General features: G+C 37.4%; 3 protein-coding genes across 12 annotated transcripts in view; 2 read left to right on the top strand and 1 right to left on the bottom strand.

The window, feature by feature from the left end:
* Window positions 1-6,934, top strand: part of LOC121906128 — a 33,382-nt gene extending 26,448 nt beyond the window's left edge. The window contains exons 53-60 of the mRNA XM_042424814.1: window positions 95-224; window positions 366-556; window positions 1,684-1,845; window positions 1,938-2,074; window positions 3,613-3,752; window positions 3,871-3,965; window positions 4,314-4,569; window positions 6,287-6,934. Of these exons, the coding sequence (XP_042280748.1) occupies window positions 95-224; window positions 366-556; window positions 1,684-1,845; window positions 1,938-2,074; window positions 3,613-3,752; window positions 3,871-3,965; window positions 4,314-4,569; window positions 6,287-6,381 (1,206 nt within the window). The 3' untranslated portion in view covers window positions 6,382-6,934. The remainder of the gene's footprint in view (window positions 1-94; window positions 225-365; window positions 557-1,683; window positions 1,846-1,937; window positions 2,075-3,612; window positions 3,753-3,870; window positions 3,966-4,313; window positions 4,570-6,286) is intronic.
* LOC121906138 (hemicentin-1-like) overlaps window positions 1-22,056 on the top strand; it is a 196,539-nt gene that overhangs the window by 105,572 nt on the left and 68,911 nt on the right. The gene's annotated exons all lie outside the window — the stretch shown is intronic.
* On the bottom strand, window positions 6,933-7,895 carry LOC121906300 (lipopolysaccharide-induced tumor necrosis factor-alpha factor homolog). Of its 2 annotated transcripts, none has more exons than XM_042425105.1 (4): window positions 7,725-7,895; window positions 7,545-7,577; window positions 7,257-7,377; window positions 6,933-7,138 (listed from the first exon to the last, which is right to left on the bottom strand). In XM_042425105.1, exons 2-4 carry the CDS (start codon window positions 7,567-7,569, stop codon window positions 7,030-7,032), a joined length of 255 nt encoding a protein of 84 aa, XP_042281039.1. In that variant the 5' UTR covers window positions 7,570-7,577; window positions 7,725-7,895; the 3' UTR covers window positions 6,933-7,029. The 2 variants fall into 2 exon arrangements, with proteins under 2 accessions (XP_042281039.1, XP_042281033.1); XM_042425099.1 differs by having other exon boundaries at window positions 7,545-7,574; window positions 7,725-7,892.

Below are 22,056 nucleotides of genomic sequence, written 5' to 3'. Positions count from 1 at the left end.
TCATTTAATGGATAAGTTGACATCATCTGTCCGGTGTTTGACTGATGTCTATGTGGACTGTTTTTGTTTTGGTTTTTTTTGAACCGTCACGCAGAGAACGAAGCGGAGATTCTTGAGGTACTTCCTGGGGGTTCTCAGGAGAAACAACGTGAGCAGACAGAAAAGGAGGAGACTGAAACGTCAAATAAGAGCATCCATTAAACAGAAGTCAAAGCGATCCATAGGTTAGTCTCTCTCTCTCTCTTTATCTCCTCTGCTCATTTCTTCTTTATGAATTTGCCGTTTCCAAAGGCACAAAGTATGTTTTCATCCATCATTAGTCACTAGTAACCTTTTTTTTCTCTCTGACTCTTCCTCTGTTTTAGTAAATGAGTGCACTGTAGGAACCATCACCCAGGTGACCATCAGTGATGAGACGTTCCCCTTCGACTATGACGATATCACCCAGTTCAACTGCTGCCTCAGCGCCGCGACTGTCAAAGACAACTTGGCTGCCATCACTGACAAGGTGGACCAGGAAGAATACCTCAAGATTGTTCTCAGCAAGCTGCAAGAGGTAGGTGACGTGATGTGTTTGGTTTGTAGGAGCCTTTTAAAACATTGCTTAATCACCATCAGTTAAAAATAACAATTGGATAATAATAAATGAATGAATAAAGGCAAGAGAATCAGTAATTTGGATAAAAGCGTAAAGACAAAAAGACGTATTTGTGTGACCTGTAATGTTTTTATGATGACTGATGAATGCCAAAGAAAAGAGATGGGTCCTAAGACGGGTTTTATAGATACCAGTGGAGAAGGATCATACAGCGAGGGGCAACGTAACCCACAATCTAGAGACAACGATGGAAAATGTCCGATCACAACTAGATTAGAACCGGGAGGGTGGAATGAAGAGCAGTGATTGGTCAGCAGGTCAGAGGAGTCTGGAGGTAGAACAGAGGATGAGGAGATCAGAGATATAAACTTTTACCGGTTCATGCAGCTCAATAAGTGAAGGAAAGACAGTTAAGAGGAGACACTGATGCTTTCTGTGTCCTTTCTGGTAGCACAGGAAGGACAAGACTCAGAAAAAAAACATTTAAGAACATGGTCCAAACATTTTAGGTTGGTAGACTGTATTCAAGACAAAACATCTGTATATCAAATTGTAAACGTTGCAGTTTTGTGGGCTGCATCGTAACCAGTAGACTACCAGGGCTTGCCTATTAAAACTAGATGTCATATGACGTTAGCTGGACACCATCTACTGTTGTTTACATTCAAAGTATTTCATGAACAAGTATGGCAGTAAAAAAAAAGCACAAAATTTAAAAAGAGTATGATATGGGCAGAGAGCAATGATGATGAACTGATCAAATTGCTTCGTATGGTGCACATATCAAAATGTGTTACTTGCATACAAGGTTTTTTTAAATTTTAAATAATAAAGGAATTGTTTCGAATATTTTTTTTTTACAAAATCAGAATTAAACAAAAATGATACAAGAATCTGTCTGACAATGGTTTTGAAAAATATCTGTGATTTTATTGACTAATTTGCATTTTCTCTCCATTTTTTCTCTTCATTATCTGCATCTATTTATAGTTTAAACTCCACAGTGAATCTTTAACAAATGAACTGACTCTGATCTTGATTTTCTGGCGGGTGATGTCTTCTCACTGATTCACGTGTATTTACAGGCTTACGCAACCACCTCTATCGTCCCGGAGGATCAGGTTCAACTCTTAGGATCAGCGTCCCGTGAGGCCTCCACTAATGACATCAGTACGTGGACCATCACTACGATCGACACACTCTCTGCGTTGATGGACTCGTCCGACGGGGAGTGGGACCCGAGCCTGGTATGGAAAACAAGTAAAGTGTGTTGAGCGTGTTGTGTGTACTGTATATACACGTGTGCGTACTCATGAATGCACGTTTCTTCCTCATCCAGGCGAAGGCCATCATCTCTAAGTATCTGAGTGTAGCCGGGAACAAACTCGGCAGCGCAGAGCTCAACGTCATCGGAGGAGTCAACCTGTGTTCCCTGGACGCCGACGTTCTCAAGAGTATTTCCCAACAAAGCCTCAAGTAAGAAGTCTGTGTGTGTTTGGAGGATTGTTCCAGTTGTATCATGACATCTGAGTCCAAACAGTGTTTACCATCAGTGCTTGTGGAACAACTAATTCACATTTCAACTGACTGTTCATACACAGAAGATGCAAAGGCTTCATTTAGGTTAAACCGTTACATATATAGGGGTAGGTGAAGTCGGGGTTGTTTTTTTTTTATTGTGCTTTCATAACAATACAACTAAACAATTAAAATTATAAGAAAATATCTATATTATTTATGTATTAATTTACTATTCCTACTATAGCTCGAACAATACTGAATTTTTAGGCCGATACCAATATAGATGTTTTGAGTTTTTTAAAAAAAGAGATTACTATCAGCCAATAGTGTTTTTTCTAACAGACTCATAATATAGACAATCAGTCCTGATCTCATAGATTTGGTTTTTAATTGTGATCAAGATACGTACTGAGTTGGTTCTCTGTTAGACAAACTATGTGAAGATGACACGATTTCTAAATGACATCAAACCTATTTTGGCATTTCTGTACTAACATTTCTTGTTACTTATTTACTTATTGTCATTTACTTCTTGTTATTTATTAGACGACACACACACACACAGTTTTATCTGCAATAACAGCCGAAACACCAGCACGGTCGATTTATCGGTCTACCTCTATTCTCTATTTCAAATCAAAATGTTGTATTTGCGTCTTTACGTGCTTTACCGTCATATCCTAGACTGAGGTTCACTTCTAGTGTCTTTTTAGGAGAATATTAATTGTAAATCAAAATATGTATTACATGATGTTTCTAGTGGCAGTACTTCTTTAAAGCAAAAAGTAAAGAAATCACTAGTTTCTGCTGGTAAAGCTTATTGTTATGAGCTCACAATAATAACTGCCCCTCAGAATAGTTTACCCACTTTTTTTTAAATCAACTCCTGCCTTCTCTTTACCTGTATTGTGGCAGATGGACAGTCAGAGAACAGAGTTTAGAGATGGAGGATAGGGAGATTACACCTCTGAGAAGCTGAATCCTGTCCTGGAGATAAAAATGAAAAGTAAAAAGATAGTCTACCTTAAAAAAATGCCAATAAAAAGAGAAAATAGTTTGAATATTAGGAAAGAATTTGGGTTATTTTTAAAAAAAAAAAAGGCATGAAAATTCAAGGGATTATGAAACATTCATTAGTTTTTCATATTAAAGTTACTTTCATAAAGCTGACAGTAAAAACCCAGTAAACAAATTAGTAGCAGTAACTAGTGACTGACATGCAGTTAACTATATACTTATATTTCAATATGACGTTACAGTTATGGGGGGGGGGGAATCTCTCCATATTAACATTATTGCCAGGAAGCAGCTATTTTCTTTTGGCTAAACAAAAAAATGTCATGAAAAACAAAAGTTTGAAAGTTCTTATACTTGTACTTAAACTGACAAAAAGAAAAAATAAGTCTCAAAAAGTTCACTTGTCTTTTCACTTGTTGGTTGGAGTGTTTGGTTTTCCCATCTAATACCCGGATGTTTGTTTGTATCTCCTGCAGAGACGCCGACGCCCTGACGGTGTCCAACTGCACCCTGGAGAAAAAGAAAGAACTGTTCACTATCGCCGTACAAGCATTTGCCGACAACACCCGCACAACTGTCTCTGCTTCCTCCTTCCAGCTCACGGCACCTTACATGGGTAGGCAAACAGACCCACACACAAACAAACATGAATACATCCACACTGCATGCAGATAAACTTCAGCTGAACACAAACAGGAGCCAACAAACTCACTGTTTTCTTTCCCGGCCTGCAGGGGGCGCTGGAATCGCATATCTTCGAACTTTGTCGTCCTCCGATGTCAACATGGACATGGCGACCTTCACCAGTCTGGATGAGAGCGTTGTACAGGTCAGTGGAGTGTGTGTGTCACACAAAGTCTCTAGTTGATTCTTTCTCACTGTTTGAATAGGAATCCAGGCTGCTCGCAGTCTTTATAATTGTAATTTTAAAAGGAGCATTTAACAGTGTTTGTGAGTCCATGTGAGGCAGGACTCTAAAGACTGACTACTAAAGTGCTCTGTTTCTGTAGTTACTCGCAGCTACATTTGGACAAAACACTGCTACCTGTATTCTTAGTTATGGCTTTGTCTCACTGGTGTTGATCAGTTTTTATGTTGTGCTTGATTTATTTATTTTTTTAAATGTGTGTGTTTATTTGCACATGAGTATAATATTTCTCTGCTCTGTTCTCTCTAGAGCCTCAGTGTTGATGAAGTTAAAGGTCTTCTCGGCACCAATCTGCCAGAGTTGAAGTCCTATGAAAACCAGACACTGGTACAAAACTGGATCAGCAGCAGGTTACAGTCAGAGCTTGACACGCTGGGGCTGGGGCTTACAGGAGGCAGGGCTGACTCCACCACCCAGGCGCCTGCCACTACTGCCCGTCCTTCATCATTAACTACTGCAGGGTCTGGATCTGGCACCTCCGCAGCGGGATCTGCTACCACCACAAGTGAGTACTGAAAAAGTTGTGTGACAAAATTACTCAGGAAACAACTGACAGTCCGCTAAACCCCTCCCCCGAACAATGATTGTCCAATCATAGCTTAGCAACTCATAACTTGGCACAGCAGGTCTGTCAAGCTTTGGATTTCCCAGCATGTTGACGTGGTGGCCATGGGGCTGAGTAAGAGCAAAACTCTGCATTTGAAGAGTTTGGAGGATTGTGTTTGGTGTATTTTTTTTTTACCTTTCCAAGGTATAGATTAAACAGTGTGTCTGTCTCCTATAATCTAAGTTGCAAATGTTAGCATTTTGAGATAACTAGTTTACTTCCTACGTTAGTAAGAAACCCAGCTCTACAAGGCCAAGGAGGATTTCATACAATAATATTTTGTTGGGTTATAGGTTACGTAAAACTGGCACGTCCACTGCGTAGTCCGTGGATGCTAATATATCAGATATAGCTCTTTCCTGCTCTTTGTTGGTTTTTGGGAAGTTTATACTCCAGCAACTCCAGCCAAATTCGTTACCTGAGAAAGCGCTACATTCACAGAACAGGTTATAGTCCTCATTCTAAAAGCCTTTTGTTTTGTAAGGTAAAGTGAAACATACTGTTTGAAAATACAAACAAAAAACACCAAGCAATCATCAGCTATAAGCAGCTAAACAGTGTTATGTTAGAATGAAACACTGGTCACATTTTTACATATTATACTTACTAATACAGGCACTGATTAACTCTACGCTGCAATACAACAGCAATGCTGTTTCTTAATTTCCGTGTCTTCTACATCAACTGAGCTTGAACATGTAGTCTCTAAACACGATATCATGTAGGTTGCCATCAAGTCTATATTTAAATGTGCCATATTATGCACATTTCCACATCTATATTTTTAATCTGGGGCTCTACTGGAATATCTTTGCATGATTTACAGTTGAAAAAAACTCCTCATTTATCTTATACTGACCCTTTTATGCAGCCCCTCAGTTCAGCCTCTGTCTGAAACAGGCCGTTTTAGGTCCTGTCCCTTTAAGGCCCCCCTGATAAGTCTACTCCGTTCTGATTGGTTGGATTTCACTACTTTTCTCATTAATCACTCAAAATGTCAACTGTATATAAATAATATAAATAAATATTTTATATATATAAATAGTATGTAAGTAACAGAAAATCACAAAAAGCATAATATGGCCCATTTAAGACCTTTTTATAGGGTATATGTTTTAAAAGTTCAGAACATTAACAAGTCGGAGTGAGACAGACTTTTCAACCAACGAATGGAGCTAACATTAGCTTAATTAGCTAGCTAGCAACAGCTGATAAAATCTGCTAGAAACAGTTATAATTTCAGACAGCAGAAGCTTTGCATCTGTCTGAAATCAAGGACACATTTTAAACACGTTTAAAAAAAAAGTGCTAAATCTGCCGCCATTATCATTGTAAACTAAGTGTCCTGTTACCATGGAAAGCTTGACAGACATAGCAACCATAACTCAGAGGGTGGTTTTCTAGATCGCCACTAGATGGTAGAAATTTTCACAAAATGAGAACCTGCTTTTATGCAGAAGCCTCGGGAGAATATCTCACTCTTCCAGTAAAGACATGGACACTCCAATCATCCACTAACTTTAGATCAATACATTGGAAATTTGATATATTATTCTAAATCAAGAGAAAATACAGTGTTCCTCATCTCTAATGTGAGTTTGTGTGTCTTTCTTAGGTCACAGTGGCGCCCGCATCCAAGCAGAACAGGCAGGCTTATCCTTCCTCATTCTCCTCGCACTCCTCGTCACCTCTCAGCACATTATAGTATGAAGGAACGGGACTCTGCTGCACATGGCTGACAATTGAATTTGTTACATGCTACATTGTATTGCTTACTACTGAAGGTAGAACATATTTAATGTGCAATAACAACAATGGATGTAAATAATGTATTCTTGATTAGTTAGTCCTTAAGCCAGAAATGTGTATACACAGAAACCTATTCATTTTAAAATGCATTTATTTGCTTTGCTTTCTCTTTTTGTCTCGATGGTTTGATTAATTGATTTTTAAAAAATGAAGGTTTAATTAAAAAATGAAGGTGAAAGTTCACATCTATGTTTATGTTGCTGTAATCCTGTGTATCCATTTTGAGCACTTACTGTATTAAGACAACCATAATCATCAGAACTCAGTCTATCAATATTAAAGGGTGTGAAGAGGAGTGTCACTTGAAGGGGTTACTTCATTTCATCTATGCAGTAACACAAATTTTGTCTTGAAAATATTGCTTAATATTTGAATAATTCTGATATGTAAGCTACAGTATAAAACCTTATGTCTCTCTAGTCTAACTTTGAGAATAAGATGCAGTACAGAAGTGTCAGTGACAACCTTTATTAATTAATTAAAAAATTCTGAATAACTCAGGTTTGCTGATGAGTGAGATAAAGGTTAACTGTAAGGACACCATATTAGTTATAAACGTTTATGAGCACCAAGTACAGTCTTGCAGGTAGGACAGATGTGCTTGATATCTCTCAGGTGGTCCACACAGAACGGGATGAGACAGCAACCTAGAGCACAGCTGGACAAAGAAGAGAGACAGTTGGGGAATAGATCCTCTGTTCATATACAAGATGATTTAAATATTCTTATCAAAACATAAAGGACAGGTAACTCATGATCTGGCCCTAATTACTTACCCACAGAGGAAGAGGCCTACACAGGAAAGGTAGGAGAGCAAACCGTTGGAGTACTCCATCTTGGAGAGTACTGTCTGATTGCAATGAGGACAGGCAACTTGAACCGGACAGTCTTCCAGTACTAGGAGAAATGGAACAGAGCAGAAAAGTGAAGAATAGTACATCAACTGACTTATTAGTATAGTCACAGAAAATTAGAGCTAAGTTGTTTATATAAGAAACAATCTACTTGTCTAGGAATGTTGTCTTGTAATTATCTGCCCCAAATGACAGATAGTATAGACTTACCAACAGACGCTTGTGCAACTGCCATTGTTCCTGCAAACAATTCAAAACAAAGATAAGATTCAGTCTACAATACATAATATATTGGAATTCAGTATAAATGTGTAGTAATGCATAGTAGTTCACATGTAACCCTATAAAATTCAAAACGGAGGAATCATAATGTATTTAAAAGGTACTTACAGTTTGGATGACTTGGACAAGGTTGAAATGAGAAGAGAAAGGACTACTTCCCCCTGACTGAATTTATCTGTTGATATCTCACTTACCAACCCCCCCTCAACAACAAGGTGGAAAAAAATTTAACTCTTTATAACACTGTTGGATAGTCTAATCTATAATAATGCTTATATAACAAACTGATGATGTATAAAATATTGATCTGAAAGGCAACAAGTAACTATAGCTGTGAAATAAAAGCAGTGGAATAAAAAGTACAATATTTCCCTCTGAAATGTGGTGGAGTAGAAGCATAAAGTAGCACAAAATGGAAATACTCAAGTAAAATACAATTAATGTAAAACTTTCCTCAAGCTGAGAAAAGGGATTTAAAAATCTGTGACATCATCACAATATAAAGTCTATAGGCCGAGCAGGAGAAACACTACTGCGCATATTCAGTGGGCCGCTGATAGAAAAATTCATGTATTAGTTAAGTAGATATGGTCATATGTATGTATGTATTTGACGGCAGGGCCTTGAGGGGAACACTATAATAGACATAATAGACATCATGGTCATCATGGGAAAGTGAGAGTGAGAGGTTTTGTTTAGGCCATTGACTCTTAGAGTGCCACATGCTGTCTCTTTGCTATTACTGGAACACAAACATTCACACATGTCACCAGCAAGACACTTATCTTGCATAGCCACATTGTTAGGCCAGCCAAACTTGACCATTGAGAGATGTACGGCTTTGAATCCAGGAATCGAGGAATGACACGGACGCAAACCCGGAAGCTAGAAACTTTTTTTGGTGCCAGCAGAGCAATTCTTATTGGACTGAATGGGCACCATTTTTGGTTCAGTATCCAGCTCTCATACATCCATGTTCCTGTGGTTTGGGTTAAAATGGTTAGGTTTTAGGCACAAAAACCATTTGGTTAGGGTTAGGGAAAGATCATGGTTTGGGTTAAAACAGTAGAATGTGGGAAAAATGTCCCATTTAATGGCACTAAAATGCTCGATGTGATGGTAAGAAATGTATGGTTAGTGGTCTACAAGTGGTCCGGTGTTGTGTCAAAGTCTGTTCCCCCCTTGAATAATGCCAATAGAAAATATAACAAACTACTATCAGCATGGAAAACCAGTCTGTACCAAAAGCCTGTGGACTGCTGGTACGGAATCCCATTTCATGTCATAATCGGTAAATTACTGCACCAGTTCTATAGCCATAGCCAGTGCCAAAGAAATAATAATAAATATATAAATTAATTATGATTATAATTAATAAAAGAAAAATAACAGTTAATTAATTAGGGGCAGCTGTGGTTCAGGAGGTAGAGCGGGTCGTCCATTAATCAGAAGATCAGTGGCGTGATTCCCAGCTCCTCCAGTCGATACATGTGGCAAAAGGTTTTACCACGTGTGATTCTCGGTTTCACAACTGGTTAAGAAAATTCAGGAACTGTATAAAAGCAGAAGTTCTAAATAAATGTTCATGTGATTATATTCTAAAAGTATAGTAAAAGTAAAGAAAACTCGATGAGGAATCCAATTTCTATCTATAAATCTGAATAATGGAATATATGTGATGTACCAAATATTTGAAGTCACAGAAAAAATCAAAATACAACTTAAAGTCACCAGAGTTTATTCTCACTTTTCTCTCAGAGTGGCCTCCCAATTACCAGAACTGAAAACAACTTCTCCAAAGTCATCTCAACAAGAAACCGAATATGTTTATTTTTTCCCCATTTGTGACCTCAGCACTTCATACTTTTACTCTGTGTTTGGTCACATAGGGTTCCCTTCACAACTCTTAGGGGAAAAGTCAAAATATTATTATTGTTAACTCTTGTATCTTTGAAGGGAACCTATTATGCTTTTCCTTATTTTCAGTCACATATATAATGTTAGAGTGTTTTATGTTTATGTTAAATGTAGTCAAAGTGTCAAATAACGAGGTAAACGTATGTAGAAGTAATTCCTGTGAGCAAAAAGCACCAGTTTCAGACTGCTCTGAACACTCAGTTTCCAACAGTTTTTTCTACTTTTAGTCTGAGCTGACATCAGCTTGTAACGGATTTCTTCATATGGTCATCTGCTTCACACACAGCAAACAGATTCACTGCTCCATTCCGCTAAAATTATGGTGTTTCTCCATGTTCCACCTGTGAGTGTTTTTCCATTACACAGCAGGGCAAAGTAAAATAAGTAGTTTGCCAGTTGGAGGTGTGCTGGTCGTCTGCAGCCCTTCATCAAATATCATCATCACTGTGTCTGTTTCTGCTTGCACTATTCCTCCCTACATTATTTCTAACTGATCCACTGAACAAAGAGATCCAAATATGTCAACCGGTTTTTAGCACTGCTAACAAAACTCTGCTAATTCGGTTAAGAACACATTTCACTTCCTGTAAATTCTTCACAATAATACTCCCATTATTTAGTCACTTAAAAGCTTTTAATTTGAAGTAGTAAAGCAGGAGATGTTGGGTTTGCATCAGCTGCAACTTAACATGAGTCTGATACGATCGGAACAGTCAGCCAATCAGAGCAGAGACAGGAACTAAAACTGCCCGTTAAGAGACAGAGGCTGAACTGAGGGGCTGCATAGTCTCTACCCCTCCACACTTAAAGGTTCTGTATGTAAAATCAGAAATTCCTTCTCATTAGTGACATCTGTGGCTGTTAAAGTGAGACTATTGCTCGCTTGCTCACACACAAACACAAACACAGAAGCTCCTGTTGCACAGTGGCCGCTGACCAGTGAGAGCTAATCCGCACCACCCAACTCGCACAAATATGCATTTATCAACCACCCAAACCTGACCCGACCTGAAGACCGCCAACTTGTTTTTACCAACCTTGTTTACTAAACACCAGTAGGCTCAGTGAGCTGTGGCTGGGGAGCAACACGCTGCGGTTTTGTTGTGAAATGTGTGCTTATTACAAACTTTTAACTGCCACCAGGAAAAACAAATGGGGTAAGCTATGTTCTGCTATTGCTCTAGAGCTTGTTTTCTGCTCCTTTGTTGAGGAAATAATGTTGTTTTAGCTGTGAGTACTCGGGAGTGGGCGACTTGTCATTGTGGGGGTGTTTTGTTGTGAAATGTGTAGTGGTTTATGGAGGCAGCTAGCTATCTCATTAGCTGGAGACTTAACAAAGTCACTAAGAGTAGTGTCGCATTCAGTGGTGGAGAGTAACAAAGTACATTTACTCAAATACTTAAGTACAATTTTGAGGTTTTTGTACTTTACTTGAGTATTTCTATTTGTTGCTACTTTATACTTCCACTCCACTACATTTCAGAGGGAAATATTGTACCACTGGACTAAACTGGCTAACTGTATATAAAGTAGTTGAAACTAGCTCCACCTCCAGCAGCTACAACAGTAACATGCTGCTCTAACACTGATGCTTCAGTATTAATAATCTTATGATGTCATATATAATAATATATCAGTCGGAGGGACCAAACCACTACTTTTCTGTAATACTTTAACTACATTTTGCTGCTAATACTTATGTACTTCTATTCAAGTAGGATTTTTCTTGCAGGACTTTTACTTGTAATGAAGTATTTCTACATTGCTGTGTTGGTACTTTTACTTAAGTAAAGGGTCTGAATACTTCTTTCGACACTGGTCACATTTTGGCTTTGTGCTGAATCTGGTGGAACATGACTCCAACAACAGCAGCAGTTTTGTTCTTTTTTGGGGGGTTTTGGGTTTTTTTTTGGCATTTCCTCTTTATTTGATAGTATAGTAGAGGGAGACAGGAAGGGCAGAGGAGAGAGAGGGAATGACATGCAGCAAGGTGCCCAGACTGGATTCAAACCCAAGCCGCTGTGGTTAGTCTTGATGCATGGTGAGAAACTGAGAAAATGTAAATGGGAAGCAACTTTGACCATATGTTTCATATTTTACTTTTCTGAAAGTGAAAATGTCAGTGAGAGGAACAGGCCAGGAACATCATGTGTCACAAGTATCAAGTATCTTTTGATTAGATGTGTACTCTGACTTCTCTGACGTGTAGTAATGTTGAATTATTCCCCCTGGGACAATAAAGTCTTATCTTATCTTATCTTATCTTATCTTATCTTATCTTATCTTATCTTATCTTACCCTACCTTACCTTACCTTACCTTACCTTACCTTACCTTACCTTACCTTACCTTATTTTATCTTATCTTATCTGGCGAACCAATGGCTGTAAATGTGCGAGCGACTTCACTCACTCTCCCTGAGCGTCAGTTGCTTCTGTACACTATGAGATGCTGCTGCTGAGAGTCTCACACTAACCAGAGCCACTTTGGACTGCAGGCCTGAAATCTGAACCTCACTGTAATATGTTTTTTTTAATGTAGCTCCTGGACACAAAGGCACAAACTCTGCCTGTAAAAAGAAATCTTGGCTGATATTGTTAATATCAACTATGTGAGCAACAGTCCTGGATGCTTCGCACAGAAAAGATAAGGGTGCTGTTGTTATGCTGAGCCGAGCTGTGTTCATATAAAAAAGTGATCCAACCATGTAGAGGCTGTCATCTAGAAAGAAAATAAGGAAAGGAAAATAAGCTAAATGAGGGCTGCAAGTTTACTCTAAGGGGAAGTAAGGTCTAGTCCTTGAAGATGACCTAGTAGCCTGCAACCTACTAACATTTTAGGCTACATAATGTTTTTCAAATATGAAATAGCCATTCTTCTAATAAGCATTTCCTGTCCTGATCCACCCAATAATATACTGTTCTTGATGCATTCCTGGTTTTCATAGCGCCCTCAATCTAACTAATCTAGACTAGAGTGGGTGGCTGTTTCTCGACTTAATCCAAGAGGTTAGGTGGTGTAGAAATGCATTTGTTTTAAATTACAATTTTTCCCCCAATTATGTATCTTTACAAGTTTGCTCCCTCGTTTTAATAACCAGGCGCCTATGTTGCAACTAAGGTAAAAACTATTTACTTTTACTTTTTAAAAACTTATTTAATTTGTTTCACAGAGGCATTAATCTGTTTTATTGTTATTTTGGAGGCTGTAGTTTGGGTTATTACGTTATACTGAAAGGTGTTTCTCATATTTGACTAATGGGAGTACTCGCCCATACTCAGAACACACTCCATCCCAGACCCTGATTTGCTCTTTATCAGTTTTCCCACACGTTTACCCAGATCGCTGAGAGTCATGCTTCACTGATACATCACAGAATCAAAAAACATGCAAAGCCTTTGTTTTCACAAGCCATATGCGGAACTGATAAAGCTTGGTCACTATTTACTGCTACTGAGATTAATTAGCAAACAATTAGACATCAAAGAAACAGTGTTGTTCTAATGATAAGACGTCCTAAATCAGATTACAACCTGTCAACAGGTTGTACTCTGATTTAGCAGTATCGTGGTAATGTAGTTTCCATCTGGAAAACCCTTAACCTTACTACCTTTGCAGATTGGACCACTTTTTAATTTGTGAAAGTGGTCCAATCACTAACAGACTTGATATTGAAGAAGCTTTCAATCATCATTTTATCTCTGCTGGACATCCACAGCTGATTCCTCTCCTGAACCAGCAGGGGGAGCCCTATTTACTCTGTCATATGCCACAAGAAGCACTTTTTCCTTTAGGCCTTTCAGTCACTATGAAGTACTCAATGTACTTTCAAGTTTAAAAATCAGACAGTCACCCAGTGAAGTCTTAGGGTTCATTGTATAACAGCTTGCATTACCTATATATTTAATCATTACTGGTAAGATACCAGCAGTATGGAAGGCAGCTCAGGTAAACCCCCTGCACAAAGGTGGATCCACTGATGAAGAATTATCATCCAATATCTACAATCTCCTCCCTTGACAGCCAACGATGTGCTTATCTAGACTATAACCGTATTCTCTATTCACAGCAATCAGGTTTTAGACAACGACGTAGTACAATTACTACGACTACAGCTGTATTAAACAATATTATACACCCACTGGACATGAAACAGCATTGTGTTTGTAAGTTTGCAAGTTTGTTGATCTTCATAAGGATTTTGATACTGTTGACCGCTGCATTTTAGCCAACAAACTAGGGGTACCACAAGGCTCTGTGGTGGGTCCTTTACTAGTTGCACTCAAATAAACCATATATATATATACATAGTAAATTATTTTAAATTATTTCTAGCAAATTATTCTCTCTTTTTTTCATCTAATATAGCGTCAAAAGTTTTTTACTACCTCTTTTTGTAATGTATGATGTGATATTAATGTTGATTGTCATGCAAGCTAAAGACTAATTTCTACTTTTGTACAACAAAAGTGGACAAAAAAGTTTGATTTTGATTGATTTTTTTCACCACAACACAGACTTTTAGTATCAATTTGTATGCGGATGATACTGTCTTATATGCATTTGGCTCCTCCAACTCAACCCATGTCTAAATTACAATCTGGCTTTAATGTTCTTCAGACAAATCTGCATAAATTCAAGCTTGTTCTGAATGAATGTTGAATGCTGCATCAGTACAGCCTTACCTTGAAAAAGAAGGGCATGCCTGGAGCTGTATGAGATCAATAATAAATGCATGTTGTAAATCATTGCACACTGATCAAAACTCATCCATCACTTGGTCACAGTTTATTATCTTGGTCACATTTTATTAATGTTTTTAAGGGTGTTAAGGGAGCACATTATAAAGGAGTTACATTTATTTTATGTGTACAGTAACATCAAACTTAATATATAATCACCATGAATATAAAAGTAAGTTTGAGCTATGAATAAGTTTCTCCAGTCTAACTTTGTGAAGGTCTTACGGCAGCACATCACAACTGAATAAGAGGCACAAGCTGGTAAATAACAGTGTCAGTGACTACCTCTATTACTGTCAGATTCAATATAATTAAGTTTAGCAAATTTTCCAGATTCAACACTGGTCCATTCTTTCTCCCGGAGGAGGAAACTCTGCTATCTGTAGTGTGGTGTACTGATGAACCCTCGGAAGGACATCTTATCAGTTATAAGCGTTTATACACGCCGAGTACAGTCTTACAGGTAGGACAGGTGTGCTTTGCATCTTTCAGCCGGTCCACACAGAACGGGATGAGACAGCAACCTAAAACAAAGCTGGAGAGGAGAGCAGCAAAAGTCAGGAGCTCATCTATAATGTTAAATATTCTATTCTTTTATCATTTATCTAAGCATTTTTTAAAAATAAAGGTCACACAAGCATATTTCCAGCCAAACACAGTTTCATTAATTGTCTCTTGTTAATTTCAGACAATTTTTTAGCCACACTAGTATCTATCTGTCTATTGGGCTGTTCCTACTCATTGGTCCAGAGTGAAATATCTTGACAGTTTATTGAATTTACTGCTGTAAAATTTGTCAACAGACACTCATGGTCCTGAGAGGATCGTTAATATCTTTGATGCCCCCCCCCCGGAGCCATTGACAGGTCAAAAATTTCACTTATCAAACAGTTCAAAACAAATGACCAAACTCTTGTCAACCTCACATAGTGTGCAAACATGCTAATGCTGCATCCATGCTATGTCTGGGAATGAGAGGATCAGGAAAACCTCCAGTTATTCTGTTCTGCTCACACATTATTTCCATTTTTATTTCAAGGTATCCCCAATGCTATCCTTGTAGTCACACCAGATAACTGGAAGCCTAAATCACCTATTTCCAATGTGTTATGCATTATATTTTACATATATTTATTAAAAAGCGAAACCACATATATAAGTCATTTGTAATTATCTGAATTGATTATTAGTTTTATTTGTGGGTTTTACTGGGAGTTACGTGGTGTATTTCTTGACAAACAACAGTTTATCCATCTGTGTCTCCTCTGTCTGGTTGACTGGCAACCGCACTGTGATGACAAAACTCCAGTAAGTCACTGCACCTGGATTCAGCTTCAAACCACAAACTGTCATTTTAGCATTACTGTTTATGTGCAGATTATACAGTATATGGAGATATGTTAAATAGTGGGGTTTAGGAGCGTATTTTTTAACTTTGGACAAGGTTAACTGTAACCCCTGCTTGCAGTCTTTATGCTAAGCTAAGCTAATTGCCTCTCGGCTCTAGGACCGTATTTAAAACACAGACAGGAGAGTTGTGTTAATATTCTCATTTAACTCTTAGAAACAAAGAACATTTCCCAAAATGTTTTGTCTCTTTTTGTCTTTTGTCTCTTTTTCAGCCACTCAACAATTTTGTTTCAGACTTTAAGTCTTCAAGCATATCATAATGGAGTAAATAATGCAATGCATCATTACATACCCGCAGAAGAAGAGGCCTCCACAGAGAAGGTAAGTGAGCAGACCGGAGGAGTAATCCACCTTGGAGAGTACTGTCTGATGGCACTTCGGACAGGCAATCTGAACTGGACCATCTCCTAATGGACCGACTGTCAGTAGACCACATGAGGATGGAGAGAAGACGGAGGGGTGAATAGAGTTAGGTTTCCAATAATGTTGCAGGAAATTAGAGCGATGTTACTTTAACAAACAGTCCACAGGTCTAAATGTTTTCTGTTGTATCGGAGCTGTACAGACAGTATAAACTCACCAAAAGGCGCTTGTGCATTTTCCATTTTTCCTGTAAACAATTCATATCAGGTAAAATATAGGATAAAACACACATGCTAGTATCAAATCATTCATGATCAATTCATAATACACAAATAAAAACTACATTTATACATTTTTATAACTTGTGATATATTATGGTGATCACAAATCTTCTCATCCAATAAATGATTATTGATTATTGATAGCATAACATAAAAATTATTTAAAACATATACCAATCTGATGTCTTTTCACCTCAAAGGGTTGTATTTATTTGTAAAATAGTTTGAAATTGTATTAGTTATCCTCATAATTTATTCACAAATCATCACTCATCACAATCAATCAGGAAACACATATTTTTCTCTAGCATTGAGATTTACAAATATACAGTATGTTGGGATTCAACATCATTCCCTGACAGTGCATGTAAATTCACAACGTGACAAGGACAACACACCTGACAAAACCCCCCTCTAAAATCCTAAAAATAGGCTTTTAACAGGATCAGTCTAACAAATGAACCGTAACTTATTTAAATGAGTACTCACAGTTTGTGTAGAAGAATGTTAAGACTGCAGTCCAGACAGTTTTCACACAGAGCACAGCTTTCTGCAGGGATACACCTTCCCTGAAAATCTCGTTTACTTTCTCCCAGTCATGAGATGTCTCTGACCCAACCCTTTCACAAATCCAATGATTGACAAAATAGTCTACAAGAACATTACAGCAACTCGCAGCTGGATTTTCCCAAATGCAATCCAACCTTTAGATGTCCTTTTTCTGGGGATGGAGTGAAAATTTAAGGGGGAATTGCATCGTACAGTTAACATTGTTATAATCTGAGTGCACATTTGTTTGTGCGCCATGGCCCACAGGAGAACTCATTTCCTCTTACTGTGTGTGAGAATGTTCAGTGCACATATTGGGATTTATATAAATGTGATAACAGTAAACTTAAAACTTGAAGATGCATGAATGAAAAATAACCTTGATATGTTTTAAATAAATGTGATTTTTTTCTACTCCTAATAGCATTTTTTTCTGAGGAGAAACTGTGCAAACTACTTTCTTGAATGGGAATAACCCTGGGATTTTATTCATAAAATGACCATCAGAACCGTGATTGCATTATCAAAGGACATGATTACCGCTGTTGTCTTCTGTGCTGCCTCAGACCAAGGCAGCTAATCCCATAAAAATCACAATTTTCAATTTAAAGAATGGAGTAAAGAAAAACATGATGTGTTTTTAAGACGTAAAATGACCTGGTTTATTGGAAAACATCTCTGTTGCTTAGAGACTTGCAGTGTATGAAACTAATTAAAGACAAATAACCTTCCATTCAGACTGAAATTAACAGCACATGCTCCCGCTGCTGCAAATTAGATTGTGCATTTAATGCTTCGGTACTGAATTCAGGTCACACAGTGCCAGTCTGTTATCAGTCTGCATTTCCTAAACTTCTGATCAAAAAATGAATGAATGAATGAATGAATGAATGTGTTGTTCCCTGATGCACAGAATAGTGACAATCTGTGTGTGACAGTCATTGACCAGGATAAAGATACAAGTTATTTGGCATTTGTCTTCATCCTTACTTTCTACTTTTTAGCTGATGTGTATTCAGAGTCAACTTAAGTGTTTTAAGAGCAGAAAGTGAAACAAGAACTTCTGACTATCAAGTGCTGCCATCTTCTGATTTTTCTAGTGAACATGGTTTGCATTGTAGTCTCTCTCATATATATATATATCTATGACAGTTTATATCTAGTTTGCAATTCAGAGTGGATGAGGATTTTCCAAAACCTGCACAAGTTCTCACTGGATCTTAATGGATTATGAATGATCTATAAAGCATTAATAAAGCCATTAATTAATGCTTATAAATCCTTTATATAAAGTAGTTTATCAGAAAGTGGTACAAAAAATGGTTATAATCAGTGTTGCTGCATAGTATTTCATTGCATTGTATTGCTTTGCATGTATTGTTGCTGTATTATTGCATTAATGTTTTGCTGTTTCCTGTTTTTCTGCATGGCTCGAGCACTGTCTTGAGAATCTTGTTGATTTTGCTGTTTTTATAACATCTTGTCGTCTCTTGTTTGCATTTCTTAACCTGTCACTATGCTGGTTTCAGAACATCTTACCAAGGGACCAGGGCTGGCCCTAGGATCTTGGTGGCCCTAAACAAGATTTTGTTTGTGGCCCCAAAACACTCACAGCACAACCACCAAATCACACACAATGCTCATAACTCAATGAACATGAACAAGACAATGTCTATTAAAAATATATTAAAAATTTGAGAAGTTAATATACAATTAACAATTACAAAGTATTACAAATAATAAATAATAAAGTCAATATATTTAAACAATACAGAGCAACAAACTTGCACATAACAAGGTCTATAAAAAAAGACAATGACAAATGAACACCAATAAAACCAAAAATATTTAGCCAAATAAATAGCAATGAAAAATCAATATGCTATGCTATGAGTGCAAAATATGCTAAATAAAGTGAACACTACAAAAGTCACTGGCAGGATACGGGCAATCCTCGCAGATAGACAAAGATTTGGATACAATTGTGTCAGTTTCTTCTTCTGGACAAAGTCCAGCAGTTCAAATGCAGACATCCTGTTTCTAACTGAGGAGAGTTTCTGATTTCCATGGCCAGTTCTCTCCCATAAATGTCGGCTTCCTCTTCACTCCTTAGTGCGTTCTCAAGTTCCTCACATTGTTTCTCCGGTGTTTCATCTTCCAAGATTGGGAAGTTTATCAGTACCCCAAACTTGCTTTTAACTTGTCCAAGTGTTTCAAACACTGCAGACGCAGTCATGTACTCTGTTAGGTCTGTCAGGTACCTCTGTTATGACCTCTGCAGCTGCAGTCACATCAGAGGAGGGAGTAGATGCCCCCGAAGTCTCTGACAATGTCCCCTCAGCAGCAGTCATGTCAGCTGATGAGGTAGATGGTGGTGCAGTGAAAGTTCCTCCAAAATATTTCAAAACCGCCCCTGAAAAGATTATATATTAGATTATTAACATTCTTTAAATATAGGCTGTAAGACATTACATTGGTATGTTACATGTATCTTCCAGGCCTATTTATTGATGATTATTTATTATGATCTACAAAGATACATTTTAACACAGCCAGAATTCTTCTGTCCTTCTCCAGCTGTTCCTGCTGTCGTTGCTGTTTGTTGCTGCTAGCCATGTATCTATTGTTGTTGCTGCTGTTTTTAGTGCTGTTGTTGTTCTGCTTCTCTGCGTCCCCACCCTCCTCTCTCTCCAAGAGCCAGGTTCTGCTTGGGGTTTCTTCCTGTTAAAGGGGAGTTTTTCCTCATCGCTGTCGCCAAGTGCTTACTCATAAGGGAATTGTTGGGTCTCTCTCTCTGTAGCCTAAATTTAAGAGTATGGTCTAGAGCTACTCCATGTGAAAAGTGCCCTGAGATGACTTTTGTTGTAATTTGGCGCTGTATAGATAAAATTGAATTGAATAGAAAGCTAATGGTTAACCTGAAACAATTTAGGGTAATTTGGACACTTGATATTTTATATATTAAAATAATAAGTCAAAACACCAATTTAATGTTGCAGGAAAACATTGGTTGCTAGTTAACAAGGAAAGCTGGCCTTTATGAACTATAAATGATGCTTGCAATCCTACTCCTGTTAGCTAGCAAGCAAATAGCAAGAAATCAAGCTTGTTCTAACGAAAAACGTTTCAGCTAAAAATGAATACTACTTTATTCACTACTTTGTAACCAGTTTGCCAAGTTAAAATTATTGTGGCTATGCTCAGTTTAATTCGTTAAAAACATGAATTTAATGTTGCAAGAAAAACGACTGTCAAATTCATTCAATCAGATCAATAAACAATAACCAGGTACCAGGAGGCAGGTATCCTCCCGTTCATAGCGGGCTTTCTACTGCTTTTTCTCTCAGTTTCATTCGTTTCTTCCGTCGGACTCTGGCTCAACTATTTTCATTACCAAGAGTTTGTTTGCTCACAAGAATAATGGGGCATAATGTTTTCTCTCTGTTGCGCATTTCTCGCTGTTTCTTTGCTGAACTCTCTGCACGACTTCCATGTGTCCAGCTTTGGTGAGTCTTCTACATGTGTTTCTCCGTCACAGAGAGCGTTTACTGCTCCATGTATATAAATGCTTAAATTGGCATACAGCCTAGATATACGCCGCCAAACACAGTTTAGTGAGTTGTTTTGTTTGGTTGTTTATTTATTTATTTATTTATTCTTTAATGTTTTCAACACTTGTATATGAGATGGGATCAAAACTGGCACGTGTTCAAATGACTGGTTCAGATTCAGTTATGGTATATTGATTTATCTTTGAGTAATTTGTTTGCCAAAATGTGTTTTTCTTTCATTATTGTTTGCTGTATTGTATAGTAATGTACTTGTAGTGTATGATATAAAGCCTCTATAGTGTTATATATAGTGTTCTATGTGTAGAAATGTCTTTCTGAAATATTTTACTTACACTGTAAACTTTATACAACATGCTTTGACAGTGCTGAAATTTATGACTTCAAACCACTTAATTGGGGACAAAAGTCATGACCCCTGATTGTTAAAACGTTGATGTGAATAAAATGACAAACTCGCAAATAAATGGTGGCACTTTGTACATAACACTAACGTGCATTCTTGTCTTTCTCTTTTATATTTGATTGTATTGTAAAGTTGTTAACATGATGAATAATAAACCCGTAAATAAATTAAAACAGTGTTAAAACAGCAACATGTTAAAAAAAAAAATACTACATTATCTTCTTTATCTGTTTCTAAATATTTTAACTCAAAATATTGCAGTCGCAAATTAGCCTAATATACCAGTGATCCATGCAAATTACTTTTCAGATTAAGACTTCCTCTCCCATTTTTCATCTCACGACCCCTCAGATATATCTGGTGACCCTTTAGAGGGGCCCGACCCCTAGGTTGGGAACCACTGGACTAAACTATCTAACTGTATATAAAGTAGTTGAAACTAGCTCCACCTCCAGCAGCTACAACAGTAACATGCTGCTCTAACACTGATGCTTAAGTATTAATAATCTAATGATGTCATATATAATAATTTATCAGTCAGAGGGACCAAAACACTACTTTTACTGCAATACTTCAACTACATTTTGCTGCTAATACTTCTGTACTTTTACTGAAGTGGGATTTTTCATGCAGGACTTTTACTTGTATTGGAGTATTTTTACATTACTGTGTTGGTACTTTTACTCATTTGTCCCTTTATTTATACTTAATTTGTCCCACTGCTTCACTGTCTACATCCAGTAGTCTGTGTGTTGTTCTGAGCTTGTGAGCTCAAGGAGATTTTTTATTTGAGTTAGTTTGAGTTATATATATATATATATATATATATATATATATATATATATATATATATATATATATGTACTTCTGTACTTTGACTTTTACTTGTAATGGAGTATTTTTACATTGCTGTATTGGTACTTCTACTTAAGTAAAGGATCTGAATACTTGTTCCTCCACTGATACTGTGTGCTTGTGTGTTGATTGACGTTTCAATATTATCGACATCCTGTGTTGCCAAGTTACCAGAGTTCTGCAAAAAACAACAGAGTTTTTTTTCCACTTATCTGATGATAACGACGAGACTGAGAAGCACGTACCATCCGGTTCATAGCGCCTTTCTTTAGCGTTTCTACTTTCAATTTCAGACGAATCATCTGTCGGACTTTGGCCTCAACGATTTTTATTACCAGGACCTCTATGT

The sequence above is a fragment of the Thunnus maccoyii genome, chromosome 2 (assembly GCF_910596095.1).
Source record: "Thunnus maccoyii chromosome 2, fThuMac1.1, whole genome shotgun sequence".
Classification (NCBI taxonomy): domain Eukaryota; kingdom Metazoa; phylum Chordata; class Actinopteri; order Scombriformes; family Scombridae; genus Thunnus; species Thunnus maccoyii.
The sequence above is the reverse complement of the archived record's forward strand: the minus strand, read 5'-3'. Positions and strand labels throughout refer to the sequence as shown.

Coding starts and splice junctions, on each gene's coding strand:
- LOC121906300 (XM_042425105.1), bottom strand. CDS start 7,569: ATGGCAGTTGCACAAGCGTCTGTTG. Junction 7,378..7,544: donor AGTTGCACAAGCGTCTGTTG/GTAAGTCTATAC, acceptor CATTTCTCCTAG/TACTGGAAGACTGTCCGGTT. Junction 7,139..7,256: donor GTAGGCCTCTTCCTCTGTGG/GTAAGTAATTAG, acceptor TTCTTTGTCCAG/CTGTGCTCTAGGTTGCTGTC.